The 19,987-nt window shown below is 53.0% G+C and overlaps 1 protein-coding gene across 2 annotated transcripts in view; it reads left to right on the top strand.

Moving 5' to 3' along the window:
• Positions 1–19,987, top strand: part of MARCO (macrophage receptor with collagenous structure) — a 55,609-nt gene that overhangs the window by 8,371 nt on the left and 27,251 nt on the right. The window contains exons 3-10 of one of the 2 annotated variants that reach the window (XM_072122176.1): positions 2,151–2,393; positions 3,824–3,895; positions 6,739–6,828; positions 8,373–8,417; positions 8,780–8,860; positions 10,158–10,211; positions 11,632–11,703; positions 14,375–14,464. In XM_072122176.1, coding sequence (XP_071978277.1) covers positions 2,151–2,393; positions 3,824–3,895; positions 6,739–6,828; positions 8,373–8,417; positions 8,780–8,860; positions 10,158–10,211; positions 11,632–11,703; positions 14,375–14,464 — 747 coding nt within the window. The remainder of the gene's footprint in view (positions 1–2,150; positions 2,394–3,823; positions 3,896–6,738; positions 6,829–8,372; positions 8,418–8,779; positions 8,861–10,157; positions 10,212–11,631; positions 11,704–14,374; positions 14,465–19,987) is intronic. The other variant, XM_072122177.1, reaches the window with a different exon arrangement.

Here is a 19,987-nt window from a genome sequence, read left to right as displayed (position 1 = left end):
ACACAAACTGTGCACCCCGCCTACACATACCCCACCTACATGAACCTACACAAACCGCCCATACACACTGTGCTCCCCATGACACACATTCCACCTACACACACTGTGCACTCCACGACACATACCCCACTTTCACACACTGTGCACCCCACCAACACACACTGTGTACCCCACCTAAACAAACCCAGTCTACACACACCCCACCTACACACACTTTTCACCCCACATACCCAAACCTGACCTACACATACCCAACCTGCATACAATGTGCACTCCAACTAAACAAAGCCTACCTACACACACGCCACATACACACACCCCACCTACACATATCCCACTTATACACACTGTGAACCACTCCTACACCCATATTGTGCACCCTACCTACACAAACTGTGCACCACACCTATGCACACAAAACCTACACATGTCCCACCCACCCAGACAGACACTGCACCACACCTACACACATGCCCCCTACACACCCCACCTACACACTCTGTGCACCCCACCTACACACACTGCACTGCACCTACACACACCTTGCCTACACATACCCCACCAACACACAATCCACCTACACACTCTACACGCTGCCTACACATACCCAACCTAAACACAATGTTCATCTCACCTACACATACACCAACTTCACACACCCCATCTACCCACCCCACCTCTACACACCCCACATACACACACTGTGCACACCCACCTACACACACCCCACATACAAACACTGTCCACCCCACTCACACACACTGTGCACCACATCTACACAAACCCTACACACACACAATGTTCATCTCACCTACACATAAACCAACTTCACACACCCCATCTACCCACCCCACCTCTACACACCCACATAAACGCACTGTGCACCCCACCTACACGCAACCCACACTGTGCAACCCACTCACACATACAGTGCACCATATGTACACAAACCCTACACACACCTCACACACACTGGGGCAGATTTACTTACCCGGTCCATTCGCGATCCAGCGGCGCGTTCTCTGCGGTGGATTTGGGTTTTCCGGCGATTCACTAAGGCAGTTCCTCCGACGTCCACCAGGTGCGCTGAAGTCCACCGAGGACCGCCGGAGTTCACGATCCTATTCCTGGTGGAGGTAAGCACGTGTCCAGCAACACTTTTTTTTAAAAATGCGTCGGTTTCTCCGAATCCGCCAGGTTTTCGTTCGGCCACGGCCCCAATTTCCGCCGCGTGCATGCCGGCGCCGTTGCGCCACAATCCGATCGTGTGCGCCAAAATCCCGGGGCTATTCAGGAAAAATCTGCGCAAATCGGAAATATTCGGGTAACACGTCAGGAAACCGAGAATCGGGCCCTTAGTAAATGACCCCCACTGTGCACCCAACTACCCACACCCCACACACACCATATGCACTGCGAACCACATCTACACACACCCCACACACACTGTGCACCCACCTACACACATTCCATGCATACTGTGCACCCCATACACACTGTTCACAACATATACTCACTGCATTTACACTACAAATATGTACATTATATACACACACTTCCTCCCCCACCTACACACATCCCACACACACTGTGAATTACATCTACACACACACCAACACATACACACACTGCATATACAAACACTGCACACTACAGTACACATACGACTGTACACCATATACACACACTGTACACCAAACATGCATGCACTGTACACTACACAAACGCACACTGTACACAGCATATACGCACTGTACACCACATCTACACACACAACCCACAAATACACACACACCGTGGACATCTACACACACACCCCACGCATACGCAAACACACACACTGTGCACCACATCCACACGTACATCCCGCACACATACACTGTGCACCACATCCACACATACATCGCGCACACATACACTGTGCACCACATCTACACACACCCCACACGTAAATACACACAAACTGTACATTGCATATACACACACTGCACATTACATATGTACACTGTACACCACACATAGGTACTGTACACCACACGTATGCACTGTACACCATACACACACTTTACACCACACATACACACACACACTGTACATCATGGCTGAACCTCACTGTTACACACATATGGTCTTCTTTTTGCTCTTTCCAGAATTTGCTCTAGAGAAGGAACTAGCAGCCTTCAGAGAAGGTGTTTGCAGCCAGAAATGTCCGGAAGGGTCCTCGTGGGCCCACAGAAGGGAAGCAAAGGAGTCCACTATAAAAATTGATGTGGAGGAGACAATGCACAGTCTGAACAGAAGTTCTCTGTCAGCTCTGGAGCAGGAGATTCGCCTTATACATATTATGAACATGGAGCTGGACATGAGAATCAACAACGTCACATCACTGACCGGTAACGAGGAGTTGCAGGAGGGATACACACCCTGCAGGATACTACCCATTTCCCTGAAAATAAGACCTTCATAAGATAGAATCACTGGGGGTCATTTATCATTAGGCGACTCCTCACAACACGTCTATCTCTCACATTCAGCAAAGTGGCTCTGGCCCTTGATTAATCTGCTGGCTGTGATTTTTGCTGTGTAAGTTGTTTACAACTGTCGCATGAAAAGTCACAAAAAAATACAACAAAAGTCACAACATAGAGCGTAAATTTGCTCCAAAACTTGCGCCCACACAGAAATTTGCGCCAAATCACAAATCATGAATTTAGTGGTATTGTGAAAAACAGCAGGGTCACAGGGACCAGCCTGTGTTCACTTAGTGCAATGGAAATGCAAAACGGCATTTGTACCAGAACTGCGCTAAAACAACGAAACATAAACAAAGCCTTAAGATAATACCCCCCCCCCCTCGCTGGCTTTTACAGTGCACATGTGCTACGGGCAGCTGCCCGGAGTAGAAGGGGGCATCTAAGAAGACGGCCAGCGCAGAACATGAGAGATGGGGACAAAGATTCCAATAGAAATGGAGTCACAAGAAATTCACAGTTTGGAGACGTATAAGACGTGAGAGAAGTTGTTGATAAATGCGCCAGAGATTGTGGTACCGGGACATAGAGGCACAGGACTTGCTGGGGCTCAGGTGATCACATGACTGCAGTAGATTCATATATACATGGGGGCACATTTACTAAGGGTCCTCAGCCGCGAATCCGTCGGGTTTTTCCCGAATATTTCCTCTTTGCGCTGTATTTCACGGGATTGTGGCGCACGCGATAGATTTTTGGCGCAATCGCGGCGACTTTCGCGCGACAAAAATCAGGGGGCGTGGCCACCGGGCAACCCGAAGGATTCGGAAAAACCGCAGAATTTAAAAAGCCATTTGTGTCGCAAGATCAAGCACTCACATACACCAGAAAAAAGCAGGAGAACTCCGGCGGACCTCGGCGCAGCAGCGACACCTGGTGAATATCGGCGCACGGACCTTAGTGAATCCCGGCAGAACCCGAATCAGCGCCGGAGAACCCGCCGCTGGAACGCGACTGGACCGGGTAAGTAAATGTGCCCCAATGGGGCTTATTTACGAGACGTATAAGACGTGAGAGAAGTTGTTGATAAATGCGCCAGAGATTGTGGTACCGGGACATAGAGGCACAGGACTTGCTGGGGCTCAGGTGATCACATGACTGCAGTAGATTCATATATATTCAGTTTTTTTTAACAATAAAAGTGAATTCTTGGTCATGGAAGATAAGACGTCCCCTGCTATAAGACCTTGCGCCTCTTTAGACGCTGCCTTATTTTCGGGGAAACACAGTATCACATTTATACACATGGCGGACTGGGATTTGTTCATATGATAACACATGTATTATTTCAGGGCATCCGGGAAGAGATGGGAGACCAGGGGAGCGAGGACCCCAGGGAATACCAGGACCCAAAGGAGAAAAAGGTGAGGGACATGGTGTTGCCATTGTGGTAGTGGAGGTTGCTGTGTATGGTAGGGGGCACTGTGTGTGGTGGAGGTTGCTGTGTGTGTGATGGAGGGTGCTGTGTGTGTGGTGGAGGTTTCTGTGTGTGTGGTGGAGGGTGCTGTATGCGTGGTGGAGGTTGCTGTGTGTGTGGTGGAGGGTGCTGTGTGTGGTGGAGGTCGCTGTGTGTGGTGGAGGGTGCTGTGTGTGTGGTGGAGGGTGCTGTGTGTGTGTGGAGGGTGCTGTGTGTGTGGTGGAGGTTGCTGTGTGTGTGTGGTGGAGGTTGCTGTGTGTGTGGTGGAGGGTGCTGTGTGTGTGGTGGAGGTTTCTGTGTGTGTGGTGGAGGGTGCTGTATGCATGGTGGAGGTTGCTGTGTGTGTGGTGGAGGGTGCTGTGTGTGGTGGAGGTCGCTGTGTGTGGTGGAGGGTGCTGTGTGTGTGGTGGAGGGTGCTGTGTGTGTGGTGGAGGGTGCTGTGTGTGGTGGAGGTTGCTGTGTGTGTGTGGTGGAGGTTGCTGTGTGTGTGGTGGAGGGTGCTGTGTGTGTGGTGGAGGTTTCTGTGTGTGTGGTGGAGGGTGCTGTATGCGTGGTGGAGGTTGCTGTGTGTGTGGTGGAGGGTGCTGTGTGTGTGGTGGAGGTCGCTGTGTGTGGTGGAGGGTGCTGTGTGTGTGGTGGAGGGTGCTATGTGTGTGGTGGAGGGTGCTGTGTGTGGTGGAGGGTGCTGTGTGTGTGGTGGAGGTTGCTGTGTGTGTGGTGGGGGCACTGTGTGTGGTGGAGGTTGCTGTATGCGTGGTGGAGGTTTCTGTGTATGGTGGGGGCACTGGGTGTGGTGGAGGTTGCTGTGTGTGTGGTGGAGGTTTCTGTGTGTGTGGTGGAGGGTGCTGTATGCGTGGTGAAGGTTGCTGTGTGTGTGGTGGAGGGTGCTGTGTGTGTGGTGGAGGGTGCTGTGTGTGGTGGAGGGTGCTGTGTGTGTGGTGGGGGCACTCTGTGTGTGGTGGGGGGCACTGTGTGTGTGGTAGAGTTTGCTGTGTATGGTGGGGGCACTGTGTGTGTGTGGTGGAGGTTGCTGTGTATGGTGGGGGCACTGTGTGTGTGGTGGGTGTTGTTGTGTATGGTGTGGGCACTGTGTGTGTGCTGGAGGTTGCTGTGTATGGTGTGGGCACTGTGTGTGGTGGAGGTTGCTGTGTATGGTGGGGGCACTGTGTGTGTGGTGGGTGTTGCTGTGTATGGTGTTGGCACTGTGTGTGTGTGGTAGAGGTTGCTGTGTATGTTGGGGGCACTGTGTATGGTGGGGGGCACTGTGTGTGGTGGAGGTTGCTGTGTGTGTGGTGGAGGTTTCTGTGTGTGAGGTGGAGGTTGCTGTGTGTGTGGTGGAGGTTGCTGTGTATGGTGTGGGCACTGTGTGTGTGGTAGAGGTTACTGTGTATGTTGGGGGCACTGTGTGTGTGGTGGATGTTGCTATGAATGGGGGAGAGGACTCTGTGTGTGGTAGACAGGGGCGCAAGGTGTGTGGTGGAGCTTGCTGTGTGTGTGGTAATAGTGGGGGCACTGTGTGTGTGGTGGAGGGCGTTGTGTGTGTGCTGGTGGGGGGCACTGTGTGTGGGGTAGATGGCACTATGTGTATGATGGGGGAAACTGTGTGTGTGGTAGGGGGTGCTACGCATGAGGTGGAGGTTGCTTTGTGTGGTGGAGGGCGTTGTGTGTGTGGTGGGGGGCAATATGTGTATGTGGGGGGCACTGTGTGTGTAATAGAGGGGGAGCTATGCATGTGGTGGAGGTTGCTGTGTGTGGTGGAGGGTGTTGTGTGTGTGTGGTAGAGGGGGCGCTACACATGTGGTGGAGGTTGCTGTGTTTGGTGGAGGGTGTTGTGTGTGTGGTTGAGGTTGCTTTGTATGGTGGGGGCACTGCGTGTGTAGTTGAGGGCACTATGTGTATGGTGTGGAGGTTGCTGTGTGTGTAGCAGAGGGGGCGCTACACATGTGGTGGAGGTTGCTGTCTGTGGTGGAGGGCATTGTGTGTGGTGGCGGGGGAACTGTTTGTGTGGTAGAGGGCACTATGTGTATGGTGTGGAGGTTGCTGTGTGTGTAGTAGAGAGGGCGCTACGCATGTGCTGGAGGTTGCTGTGTGTGGATGAAGGCGTTGTGTTTGTGGTAGACGGCACTACGTATATGGTGGGGGCACTGTGTGTGTAGTAGACGGCACTATGTATATGGTGGGGGCACTGTGTGTGTAGTAGACGGCACTACGTATATGGTGGGGGCACTGTGTGTGTAGTAGACGGCACTACGTATATGGTGGGGGCACTGTGTGTGTAGTAGACGGCACTATGTATATGGTGGGGGCACTGTGTGTGTAGTAGACGGCACTATGTATATGGTGGGGGCACTGTGTGTGTAGTAGACGGCACTATGTATATGGTGGGGGCACTGTGTGTGTAGTAGACGGCACTACGTATATGGTGGGGGCACTGTGTGTGTAGTAGACGGCACTATGTATATGGTGGGGGCACTGTGTGTGTAGTAGACGGCACTATGTATATGGTGGGGGCACTGTGTGTGTAGTAGACGGCACTATGTATATGGTGTGTGGTGGAGGGCGTTGTGTGTGGTGGAGGACGTTGTGTGTGTGTTGGAGGGCGTTGTGTGTGTGGTGGTGGGAGGCCCTGTGTGTGGTTAAGGGCGTTGTGTGTGTGGTAGAGGGCACTATGTGTATGGTGGGCAGCGCTGTGTGTCTAGTAGAGGGGGCACTGCACATGGTGTGTGGTGGAGGTTGCTGTGCGTGGGACCGGTACCCTCCTTTTGCTTGTTCATCAATATTTTATCATAGGTTCCGCTGGCCTGAAAGGAGAAGTGGGGAGTAGCGGTATGGTGGGCCCCCCGGGACTACCAGGACTTAGTGGTTCTCCGGGGAAAGATGGTGAGAATTATTATTGAGTTTGTGAATTAGTGCAGTGATGACAAGTGATGAGTAAACTGCAACCCAAATAGTGCCAACACAGCAAGATAGTCCCTGCTCAGTGCGACCTATGGAAGGATGGGGAAGGGAGCATTCATGTGCAACACACCTGCCAATGCATAGGCATGTGGGAAGTTATGAATAGCAGCCTCTTTAGGCTAGGAGCTGTTAGGGAGGCTCATCACCTCTCTTCGAAGGTTCTGGAATCTAGACATTGGGGCTTATTTACTAAGTGTAAGAGTAAGATTGCACTTTTGTCGGACTGTTCGCGGTTTTGGGGATTTGCGCTGCTTTGACAGGTATTTCACAGGAGTTTGCACTGGGATAGTGTAGCATGCTGCACTGGATTTCATGCGGCATAAATCAGGGGGCGTGCCATTGGACGATCCGACTGATTCGGACTAAGCGTGAGATTTAACTTTCAAATTGTGTCACAAGACAATGCACTTACATGCACCAGGAAGGAGAAGGTGAACTCCAACGGACCTGAGCAACACATGCAGTATTTCGGAACGCACGATCTTAGTAAATTGCGGCACAGTGCATTATAGCCAGACAATGCACTTTCGTGAACTGCGCAAGTCCGGTTAAGTAAATAAGCCCCATGGTGTTATTGCAGCTGTAGGTTCTGCAGGTTTTTTGTATTGTCCAAATAGGTACCTTTTAAGCAAGCTGGAAGCTGGTTGGAGGAGTGCTACCACCTGACCAGGGGAGTATAAAAACCTCTGCTGGGTGGGAGCACATGGTCTTGGAATTCAGTGAGTAGATAGAGAAGCAGGTCCAGTGTGTAGCTCCCTCCAAGAGCTGCTGTCCTGACCCACTGCCAGGAAGAAGCCGTACCCAAGGCTGCTGCCTGATACCAGAGGGTCAGGAGACTCCAGCCCGGAACTTCAGCTTCCATTATTGGACACAGTTCTACCTACATCCTGCGGACCAGCTACCTCCCACCAGCTCACCAGCTTGCAGAATCTACTGCTGTTTGCCCGTTGCCTGCTGTCTGCTGTTGTATAAAGAACTGTAAGTTGATTTGCACAAGATTCGCTCCGTCTAATCCCTGGATATGGCTGTTACCACCACGGGCTCCCCATCCATTACCCAGGGACAACATATCCCAAGGGAGAAACCATTGCATCAGCCTCTCCCTCCATATTTCTTGCACACACCACCTGCTGGAGACCTGCCAGGCTGTAGGACAGCCCTCCGGTCCCCATACCAAGCATCAGTGCGCCGCGGCCCACAACCGCCAGCCACTCCAGTATTCTGGGCCCCGGCTGCCTCCAGGCCCACAATAAAAGGCTAGGCCTGGCGGGGGATGTTGCACATGGAGTTGCCCTCCTGGTCCTGTCTGCACTGAGGCAACGGCCTGCTGCTAAAAGACACTAAAGCATCAGAGGGGGAAGATGTCCAGACACACGTAAGGGGCACCTGTTGCTCCCTGGTGGTGTCTTATGGCACTGCAAACTCTCTGCACTGTACAGAATAAACGTTCTTTCTGTTTTCTTTAGGTATAAAGGGCGAGATGGGAAATCCAGGACAAGATGGGGCAAAGGGTAAGAGGCCTGGTGACTGTGGGGGGCATTGGGGACATGCAGCACCTGTGTGTGGTGGGGTCGTAGTATACCGTGAGACTTTAATAAATTACCGTAACAAAAAATACCATTCTACTTTAACCATATAAGGCTGCACTCACACGATGTATGCACGCCAAAACGTAGTACGAGTATTCGATTGTGTACTTTACTTGCTGTCTTGTTGTGACCCGGACTGTCGGACTCCTCCTTGTGTTAATTAGACATAAAGTAACAGATACATGACCTTGGTAAAGAAATTACCTGTAGGTGGTGGGAGGTGGCTCCTGGAGCCTCCTGTTTTCTCCTGTTTGTAATACATCCTCTTATTATGTGACATGCAGGAGATCGTGGTCCTTCCGGGCCCCCGGGTGCACAAGGGCCACAAGGAATTAAGGGGGAAAATGGAATGAATGGTACCCCAGGTAAGAAATGCATAAAATAAGGGGTAAGAGTGAGGGGTCATAGAAGAAATGAGGGGTAAGTGGAGGTGCTACAAAGAATGAGGGGTAAGGGGGGTGATACAAGGAATGAAGTATAAGAGGGAGGGGGTCATACAAGGAATTAGGGGTGGGGAATGATGCAAGGGATGAGGGGTAAGATAGGGGTGATGCAAGCAAATGATGGGTAAGAGGGAGGGGTGATACAAGGAATAAGGGGGGGATGCAAGGATTGAAGGGTGGGAGGGGTGAAGGAAAGAATCAGGGGTAAGAGGGAGGGGTGACACAAGAAATGAGGGGTGAGGGGATAATGCAAGGAATGAGAGGTAAGGTGGGGTGATGCAAGGAATGAGAGGTAAGAGGGGGTGATGCAAGGAATGAGGGGTAAGGGGGGATGCAAGGATTGAGATGTAAGAGGGGGTGATGCAAGGAATGAGAGGTAAGAGGGGGTGATGCAAGGAATGAGAGGTAAGAGGGGGTGATGCAAGGAATGAGAGGTAAGAGGGGGGTGATGCAGGGAATGAGAGGTAAGAGGGGGGGATGCAAGGAATGAGAGGTAAGAGGGGGGTGATGCAAGGAATGAGAGGTAAGAGGGGGGTGATGCAAGGAATGAGAGGTAAGAGGGGGTGATGCAAGGAATGAGAGGTAAGAGGGGGTGATGCAAGGAATGAGAGGTAAGAGGGGGTGATGCAAGGAATGAGAGGTAAGAGGGGGTGATGCAAGGAATGAGAGGTAAGAGGGGGTGATGCAAGGAATGAGAGGTAACAGGGGGTGATGCAAGGAATGAGAGGTAAGAGGGGGGTGATGCAAGGAATGAGAGGTAAGAGGGGGTGATGCAAGGAATGAGAGGTAAGAGGGGGGTGATGCAGGGAATGAGAGGTAACAGGGGGTGATGCAAGGAATGAGAGGTAACAGGGGGTGATGCAGGGAATGAGAGGTAAGAGGGGGGTGATGCAAGGAATGAGAGGTAAGAGGGGGGTGATGCAAGGAATGAGAGGTAAGAGGGGGTGATGCAAGTTATGAGAGGTAAGAGGGGGGTGATGCAAGGAATGAGAGGTAAGAGGGGGGTGATGCAGGGAACGAGAGGTAAGAGGGGGGTGATGCAAGGAATGAGAGGTAAGAGGGGGTGATGCAAGGAATGAGAGGTAAGAGGGGGGGATGCAAGGAATGAGAGGTAAGAGGGGGGTGAGTGTGATCTGGACCCTAGAGACTTGGTATCAGGTCCAGATGACCCGGGGCCACATCTCTACACGGTAATAATCCTCCGCTCTCCCCTGAACAGGATCCCCAGGAATTCCCGGAGGAGCCGGAGAAAAGGGACAGAAAGGAGAAACAGGTAAATAGGGGCACATTTACTTACCCGGTCCGGAGGAGTTCCCGAAAGTGCATTGTCCGTAGATCGTGCGCCCGATTTCCTGCATGTGTCGCTTCCCCGCTCAGGTCCAACAGAGTTCACCATCTTCCTCCCGGTGTATGTAAGTGCAAGTCTTGGGACACACTGGGTCACATTTACTAAGGGTCCGCAGCCGCGAATCCGTCGGGTTTTTCCCGAATATTTCCTCTTTGCGCTGTATTTCACGGGATTGTGGCGCACGCGATCGATTTTTGGCGCAATCGCAGCGACTTTCGCGCGACAGAAATCAGGGGGCGTGGCCATCGGACAACCCGGCGGATTCGGAAAAACCGCAGAATTTAAAAAGCCATTTGTTTCGCAAGATCAAGCACTCACATACACCAGAAAAAAGCAGGGGAACTCCGGCGGACCTCAGCGCAGCAGCGACACCTGGTGAATATCGGCGCACGGACCTTAGTGAATCCCGGCAGAACCCGAATCAGCGCCGGAGAACCCGCCGCTGGATCACGACTGGACCGGGTAAGTAAATGTGCCCCAATGGGGCTTATTTACGAAGGATTCCGTGGCCGCATTTTTGTCGGTTTCCCAACTTTTCGGGGATTGTGTCGCACGCACGGTGATTGTATCGCAATCGCGCCGGCTTTCACACGACACAAATCAGGGGCCGGACCTGAGCAGGGAAGCGACACATGCAGGATATCCGGCACATGGGGGCACATTTACTAAGGGTCCTCAGCCGCGAATCCGTCGGGTTTTTCCCGAATATTTCCTCTTTGCGCTGTATTTCACGGGATTGTGGCGCACGCGATAGATTTTTGGCGCAATCGCGGCGACTTTCGAGCGACAAAAATCAGGGGGCGTGGCCACCGGGCATTCGGAAAAACCGCAGAATTTAAAAAGCCATTTGTGTCGCAAGATCAAGCACTCACATACACCAGAAAAAAGCAGGAGAACTCCGGCGGACCTCGGCGCAGCAGCGACACCTGGTGAATATCGGCGCACGGACCTTAGTGAATCCCGGCAGAACCCGAATCAGCGCCGGAGAACCCGCCGCTGGAACGCGACTGGACCGGGTAAGTAAATGTGCCCCAATGGGGCTTATTTACGAGACGTATAAGACGTGAGAGAAGTTGTTGATAAATGCGCCAGAGATTGTGGTACCGGGACATAGAGGCACAGGACTTGCTGGGGCTCAGGTGATCACATGACTGCAGTAGATTCATATATATTCAGTTTTTTTTAACAATAAAAGTGAATTCTTGGTCATGGAAGATAAGACGTCCCCTGCTATAAGACCTTGCGCCTCTTTAGACGCTGCCTTATTTTCGGGGAAACACAGTATCACATTTATACACATGGCGGACTGGGATTTGTTCATATGATAACACATGTATTATTTCAGGGCATCTGGGAAGAGATGGGAGACCAGGGGAGCGAGGACCCCAGGGAATACCAGGACCCAAAGGAGAAAAAGGTGAGGGACATGGTGTTGCCATTGTGGTAGTGGAGGTTGCTGTGTATGGTAGGGGGCACTGTGTGTGGTGGAGGTCGCTGTGTGTGGTGGAGGGTGCTGTGTGTGGTGGAGGTTGCTGTGTGTGTGTGGTGGAGGTTGCTGTGTGTGTGGTGGAGGGTGCTGTGTGTGTGGTGGAGGTTTCTGTGTGTGTGGTGGAGGGTGCTGTATGCGTGGTGGAGGTTGCTGTGTGTGTGGTGGAGGGTGCTGTGTGTGGTGGAGGTCGCTGTGTGTGGTGGAGGGTGCTGTGTGTGTGGTGGAGGGTGCTGTGTGTGTGGTGGAGGGTGCTGTGTGTGTGGTGGAGGTTGCTGTGTGTGTGTGGTGGAGGTTGCTGTGTGTGTGGTGGAGGGTGCTGTGTGTGTGGTGGAGGTTTCTGTGTGTGTGGTGGAGGGTGCTGTATGCGTGGTGGAGGTTGCTGTGTGTGTGGTGGAGGGTGCTGTGTGTGTGGTGGAGGTCGCTGTGTGTGGTGGAGGGTGCTGTGTGTGTGGTGGAGGGTGCTGTGTGTGTGGTGGAGGGTGCTGTGTGTGGTGGAGGGTGCTGTGTGTGTGGTGGAGGTTGCTGTGTGTGTGGTGGGGGCACTGTGTGTGGTGGAGGTTGCTGTATGCGTGGTGGAGGTTTCTGTGTATGGTGGGGGCACTGTGTGTGGTGGAGGTTGCTGTGTGTGTGGTGGAGGTTTCTGTTTGTGTGGTGGAGGGTGCTGTATGCGTGGTGGAGGTTGCTGTGTGTGTGGTGGAGGGTGCTGTGTGTGTGGTGGAGGTTTCTGTGTGTGTGGTGGAGGGTGCTGTATGCGTGGTGGAGGTTGCTGTGTGTGTGGTGGAGGGTGCTGTGTGTGTGGTGGAGGTCGCTGTGTGTGGTGGAGGGTGCTGTGTGTGTGGTGGAGGGTGCTGTGTGTGTGGTGGAGGGTGCTGTGTGTGGTGGAGGGTGCTGTGTGTGTGGTGGAGGTTGCTGTGTGTGTGGTGGGGGCACTGTGTGTGGTGGAGGTTGCTGTATGCGTGGTGGAGGTTTCTGTGTATGGTGGGGGCACTGTGTGTGGTGGAGGTTGCTGTGTGTGTGGTGGAGGTTTCTGTTTGTGTGGTGGAGGGTGCTGTATGCGTGGTGGAGGTTGCTGTGTGTGTGGTGGAGGGTGCTGTGTGTGTGGTGGGGGCACTCTGTGTGTGGTGGGGGGCACTGTGTGTGTGGTAGAGGTTGCTGTGTATGGTGGGGGCACTGTGTGTGTGGTGGAGGTTGCTGTGTATGGTGGGGGCACTGTGTGTGTGGTGGGTGTTGTTGTGTATGGTGTGGGCACTGTGTGTGTGATGGAGGTTGCTGTGTATGGTGTGGGCACTGTGTGTGGTGGAGGTTGCTGTGTATGGTGGGGGCACTGTGTGTGTGGTGGGTGTTGCTGTGTATGGTGTTGGCACTGTGTGTGTGTGGTAGAGGTTGCTGTGTATGTTGGGGGCACTGTGTATGGTGGGGGGCACTGTGTGTGGTGGAGGTTGCTGTGTGTGTGGTGGAGGTTTCTGTGTGTGAGGTGGAGGTTGCTGTGTGTGTGGTGGAGGTTGCTGTGTATGGTGTGGGCACTGTGTGTGTGGTAGAGGTTACTGTGTATGTTGGGGGCACTGTGTGTGTGGTGGATGTTGCTATGAATGGGGGAGAGGACTCTGTGTGTGGTAGACAGGGGCGCAAGGTGTGTGGTGGAGCTTGCTGTGTGTGTGGTAATAGTGGGGGCACTGTGTGTGTGGTGGAGGGCGTTGTGTGTGTGCTGGTGGGGGGCACTGTTTGTGGGGTAGATGGCACTATGTGTATGATGGGGGAAACTGTGTGTGTGGTAGGGGGTGCTACGTATGAGGTGGAGGTTGCTTTGTGTGGTGGAGGGCGTTGTGTGTGTGGTGGGGGGCAATATGTGTATGTGGGGGGCACTGTGTGTGTAATAGAGGGGGAGCTATGCATGTGGTGGAGGTTGCTGTGTGTGGTGGAGGGTGTTGTGTGTGTGTGGTAGAGGGGGCGCTACACATGTGGTGGAGGTTGCTGTGTTTGGTGGAGGGTGTTGTGTGTGTGGTTGAGGTTGCTTTGTATGGTGGGGGCACTGCGTGTGTAGTTGAGGGCACTATGTGTATGGTGGGGGACACTGTGTGTAGCAGAGGGGGCGCTACACATGTGGTGGAGGTTGCTGTGTGTGGTGGAGGGGGCACTGTTTGTGTGGTAGATGGCACTATGTGTATGGTGTGGAGGTTGCTGTGTGTGTAGTAGAGAGGGCGCTACGCATGTGCTGGAGGTTGCTGTGTGTGGATGAAGGCGTTGTGTTTGTGGTAGACGGCACTATGTATATGGTGGGGGCACTGTGTGTGTAGTAGACGGCACTATGTATATGGTGGGGGCACTGTGTGTGTAGTAGACGGCACTACGTATATGGTGGGGGCACTGTGTGTGTAGTAGACGGCACTATGTATATGGTGGGGGCACTGTGTGTGTAGTAGATGCCACTATGTATATGGTGTGTGGTGGAGGGCGTTGTGTGTGTGTTGGAGGGCACTATGTGTATGGTGGGCAGCGCTGTGTGTCTAGTAGAGGGGGCACTACGCATGGTGTGTGGTGGGGGTTGCTGTGCGTGGGACCGGTACCCTCCTTTTGCTTGTTCATCAATATTTTATCATAGGTTCCGCTGGCCTGAAAGGAGAAGTGGGGAGTAGCGGTATGGTGGGCCCCCCGGGACTACCAGGACTTAGTGGTTCTCCGGGGAAAGATGGTGAGAATTATTATTGAGTTTGTGAATTAGTGCAGTGATGACAAGTGATGAGTAAACTGCAACCCAAATAGTGCCAACACAGCAAGATAGTCCCTGCTCAGTGCGACCTATGGAAGGATGGGGAAGGGAGCATTCATGTGCAACACCCCTGCCAATGCATAGGCATGTGGGAAGTTATGAATAGCAGCCTCTTTAGGCTAGGAGCTGTTAGGGAGGCTCATCACCTCTCTTCGAAGGTTCTGGAATCTAGACATTGGGGCTTATTTACTAAGTGTAAGAGTAAGATTGCACTTTTGTCGGACTGTTCGCGGTTTTGGGGATTTGCGCTGCTTTGACAGGTATTTCACAGGAGTTTGCACTGGGATAGTGTAGCATGCTGCACTGGATTTCATGCGGCATAAATCAGGGGGCGTGCCATTGGACGATCCGACTGATTCGGACTAAGCGTGAGATTTAACTTTCAAATTGTGTCACAAGACAATGCACTTACATGCACCAGGAAGGAGAAGGTGAACTCCGACGGACCTGAGCAACACATGCAGGATTTCGGAACGCACGATCTTAGTAAATTGCGGCACAGTGCAGACTGACCGTATTAACGTTACCCAACCAAAATTGTACCCCACTCCCCCCTTCCCAAAAACCAACGCAACTACCAATTCTTGGGATAAAAAACAGGGGGTCGGCCACAGCTTTATTATTTACATAACAAAAATTAAATGACCTGTGGGAAGAACCCTGACCCTTACCCAAACTTCACCTTGCATGCCTGGCCCCGCCTCCGCGGGGGCATGTCCTAGTTGTTCCGTCAGGTGATTTAACTAACCGCCGAGAGGGTCAAGATTCCACCACAGGCCAAGCTGTGACTACCAACAACAAACATGAATAACAGAATAACAAAGATCGAATAAAAATTAACAAAAACAATAACACAATATGAACATAGGGAGGGTGGGTGGGGATCTCTTGAGCGCGGAGCAGTCAAAGAGGCTGGCTAGCTCCGCGCTCAAGAATAAGTATCCTGGCCCGCTGCCCCCCAGTGGCCAGCGGAACTCACTGGCCACCAATGAGAACTTACAGCGGGGGAAAAGGGGAGGGGGAGAGCAGGAGGGTCCGTGCCCCTTAAAGGAGCAGAGCACGGCCAGTCCTGCAGCCCCCACGCTTATACAGCCTGCGGGCTGAGCAGACTGACCGTATTAACGTTACCCAACCAAAAATGTACCCCACTCCCCCCTTCCCAAAAACCAACGCAACTACCAATTCTTGGGATAAAAAACAGGGGGTCGGCCACAGCTTTATTATTTACATAACAAAAATTAAATGACCTGTGGGAAGAACCCTGACCCTTACCCTAACTTCACCTTGCATGCCTGGCCCCGCCTCCGCGGGGGCATGTCCTAGTTGTTCCGTCAGGTGATTTAACTAACCGCCGAGAGGGTCAAGATTCCACCACAGGCCACTAGGAGAACAGTGTAACCCTACACTGTGCTCCGACCCCCACACAAAAGGAATAAGGCCCTCTCGATAGCGTCCTGCAAACCAGAAAGGAAAATATCCAGGCCGATGTCATTGAGGTGAACACCGTCCTCCCTCATGAGGCCTGCATTATCTCCCTCCAACTGCCGATGCCTAACCACTACCCCACACCTGGACCTAACAAAACGCGCAACCCTCATATTCAGCATCCTCCTCGCCCTTTCGATGGATTCTGGGTTACGGGCACCATTCCAGATTCCTCGCGGCACGATCTCCGACCATACCACCACCAAGTCCTGGAAGAAAACTGCGAAACGCTCAAAGTCCGACTTCATGACTGAAATCAATTCCGCCAGACGTGTTGAACACATGTCGTTCCCTCCGGCATGCACCACAAGCACCGTCGGACCCGGGGAGGACTTGCTGATTGCCACCACCTCAGGTAGCACTTGCAGCCATTTCAGGCCCCTGATTCCCCTCCAGGACAGATCCGCATTGGTGAACCCCAGGTTTAAACCTCCCGGCCGAACTGCTGCTCGCCGAGCCGCCCAATATATATAGGAGTGGCCGACCAGCCAAACCCTAGGCCGGGGAAAACCTAAAAAGAAAAAACAATTAGTCCTTGAACATCCTAAGTGACATCCTGAATACCCCACAATTTAAAAACAAAGGAAACCCCGGCCAATCGTTTTCTAACTGCTGTGAACGACAGACCCTGCGCACGTAGGCAGGACAGGTAGCGCAGTGTAGTAGTCTTAGCTACTGTTACCCGATCCCCTCGTTCTTCTGACAGCAAGCTGTACCACTCGCCCCACGCCTTACCATGACTGTTCCAGGTGCTCTCCGCCAATGAGGATTGGATCAACGGTGTCAACTGTTCACCACCAGGTCCCACAGGAAGGGGGGGCAGGGGGACCCCTCCGGGTCCGCCAGGGGGTGGAAATCCCTGAAACGCTGTAGCTGAAAACGAGATAGCACATCAGCAACCACATTAAACTCGCCAGGAACATGCCTAGCCCTGAAGACTATATTCAACTGCAAACATCGCAGAACCAAATGCCTAAGCAGGGCAAGAACCTGCAAAGAACTGGAGGTGAGACCATTCAGGGCCCGGACCGTACTTTCGTTGTCCGACCAAAAACGAATCCTTTTATTTGCCATCTCATGACCCCAAAGTTCCACAGCCACCACAACCGGAAAGAGCTCTAGCAAGGTCAAATTCTTTGTGAAATCCCTCTCCAACCACTGTGGCGGCCACCGCTCCGCTGACCACTGCTTACCAAATATGGCACCGTACCCCACCGATCCTGCCGCGTCCGTAAATAACTGCAAGTCAGCGTTGTCAATCTCTTGTTCAAGGAATGCTGACACACCAGTATAATCCGTCAAAAAAGACCTCCAGACCCGCAAATCGTCTTTCAGAACCGCCGTCAAATGCACATGATGATATGGCTTCGCAACACCGGCCGTAGCCAGCGACAACCTCCTGGCAAAAACTCTACCCATGGGAAAAATTCTACACGCAAAGGCCAACTGGCCCAGCACGGACTGCAGTCGCTGCAAGGTCACTTTATCTGACAAAAGGCACAAGTCAATGTCACCCCGCAAACGTTCCAATTTATCAGCAGGGAGGCTGAGAGTCATTCCTTCTGCGTCAATCAAAATACCCAGAAAGGTCAGACGGTGAGTGGGACCCTCCGTCTTCTCTGCTGACAAAGGAACACCAAAAAATTCTGCGAAGTGACGGAACATGTTCAATAGTCTCAAGCACTCATGAGAGTCCTTCGGACCCACAAACAAAAAATCATCCAAATAATGAATGACCCAATTCGAACCAGCCTCAAAACGAAGAACCCACTCCAAAAAACTGCTAAACATTTCAAAAAAACCTACAGGATGGGGGGCGTGGCCTGATGCCGGACTGAGGAGACGTGCGCCGCGGAGCTCCCGGGACCCGACACCCCATCTCCCTTCTAAGGCAGCCATCCCCCACCTGTACCTGTTCCCTCCAGCTCCGGGGTGCCCCACACGCTTGCCGCTGTCCTCCGGTCCCGATTTGGAGGCGGCTGCGGACTCCGCGCCGCTCCTCCGTACTTCGCCGCGGCCGACCACGTGACCCGCGCGGCGGCCCGCTCCTAGCCGCCCGGTGCAGCTGTAACGATCACCGGGGAAATCATCCTCCTCTCCGGCAGCCTGAGACGCCGTTCCCACTACCGGAGGCACTGTGACAGCGCTCCAGCTAGCACTGCATCCTGCTGGAGGCGCCATCCTGTGGACTCCCCTGCGCTGCCTGAGGCCTAGGCGCGCAGGGTTAACCCTGACACTGCTGGACCGATCCAGGACCAGGTAGGGAAGAAATTCCCCTGCTGCTGCCCACCTCTGCCCTGGGGACCCCAAGCTATACAGCCCAGCACTGAGTCCTCCATACTCCCAGTGATCCCCTGCTCCTGGGTTCTGTTTTATATTAACCCTTGCAGTGCCGCTGCAATACTCCACGTGGGTTTGGACTGTATCTCTGCTAACTACTGGACGCTAGGCTCCTTGATTGTTTATCACTGGCCCCCCCCCTGCCCAGACGCCATGGGTAACCGGAGGAGGACGGCTAAAATGCTCAAAACAGCGTCCGGGGTGTCTGCGCCTCCATCGGATGATGAATCCGTCCATGAAGATCCTCCATTCCAGTCCCTGGAACCCCTGGACGCGCAGGATTGCTCCACATCCCAAGCCGTTCTTGCACAGATACAGTCGAACGCTGCCAAAAAGTTAGGGAGATTCTCCCGCACACAGCCTTGCTCTCCTCAGGGGTCCCCAAACTCCTCTCCCTCCCTCTTTGAAGGCTCCCAGAGTCCGCCGCAGCTTGTAAGCTATGAAGAGGGTGTTGATCCGTCTGACGCGGCCACGGAGTTGGATCGGAAATTTGCAGAGGTGCTGGCGGCCATTAACGGATGCCAATCCAAACTGGTCACCAAGGTGGATGAGCTGCGACAGGACTTTGTTCTATTACGACATGATGTCCACAAAGCTAAAGAGCGAATTACTGAAACTGAACGCAGAATATCTGAGGTGGAAGATGTCCAGAGGCCCATGCCGACACAGATCAGAGAGCTTCAGCGCCAAATGTCTGCTTCCATCGACAGAGCTGATGACCTCGAAAACCGCCTGCGACGGAACAACGTCAGAGTGGTTGGCCTCCCCGAAAAAGTGGAGGGGTCTGACCCTGTATCCTTTTTTGAAAATTGGCTCAAAAATATGCTGCCTGCAGATACCTTCTCCCCGTTCTTCACAGTGGAAAGGGCCCATCGTGTGCCATCCCGCCCTGGCCCCCCAGGGGGCAATCCAAGACCCTTCCTGGCCCGGCTGCTGCACTTTAGGGACAGGGACTCTATCCTCAGGGCTGTCCGTACCAAGGGAGAAATTCTCTATGCCAACAGCAGAGTGTCCTTCTACCCTGATTTCTCTGCATCCGTCAGGAAACAGCGAGCACAATTCACCGAGGTCCGTGCCCGGCTCCGTGACAAGGGGTATAAATACTCCATGATGTACCCTTCCAAGCTCCGAATTGTGGATGGCCAGAAGACTCGGTTCTTCACCTGCCCAACCGAAGCACTTCACTGGGCTGATGCAGCCCCTCGGGCTCCTGCTGGAAGGCCCGCACCTCCTGAGTGACTGGACTCATATATCCTTTTATCTGATATGCAATGACAGTGCTAGACTTAGTCCTGAATAGTTATCCAGGGGTCCCAAATCACTGTTACAGTTTTCTAATATTTGTTTACACTTTACGTGCCTCACAAATGTACCCTGTGATTGATTTGCGCTTTCTTCTTGGTCATCTTGACCAGTGCGCCATTTATGGCACTCCACTCTCTCCCTCCTCCCCTTCCCCTCCCTCCCCCCCCCCTCCCCCCCTCCCCCTTACCATTACCTCCCTGCGTCTTCCTCCTTTCCCCCCCCCTCCCCTATTTCCCCTTGGTTCTCTCTAAATATGGCTGCCTAATAACCTCCTGATCATCTATTCATTAAGGGTTGAAGGTCCCGGGACAAATG

This window comes from Engystomops pustulosus, chromosome 8 (assembly GCF_040894005.1).
Source record: "Engystomops pustulosus chromosome 8, aEngPut4.maternal, whole genome shotgun sequence".
NCBI lineage: Eukaryota > Metazoa > Chordata > Amphibia > Anura > Leptodactylidae > Engystomops > Engystomops pustulosus.
The sequence above is the reverse complement of the archived record's forward strand: the minus strand, read 5'-3'. Positions and strand labels throughout refer to the sequence as shown.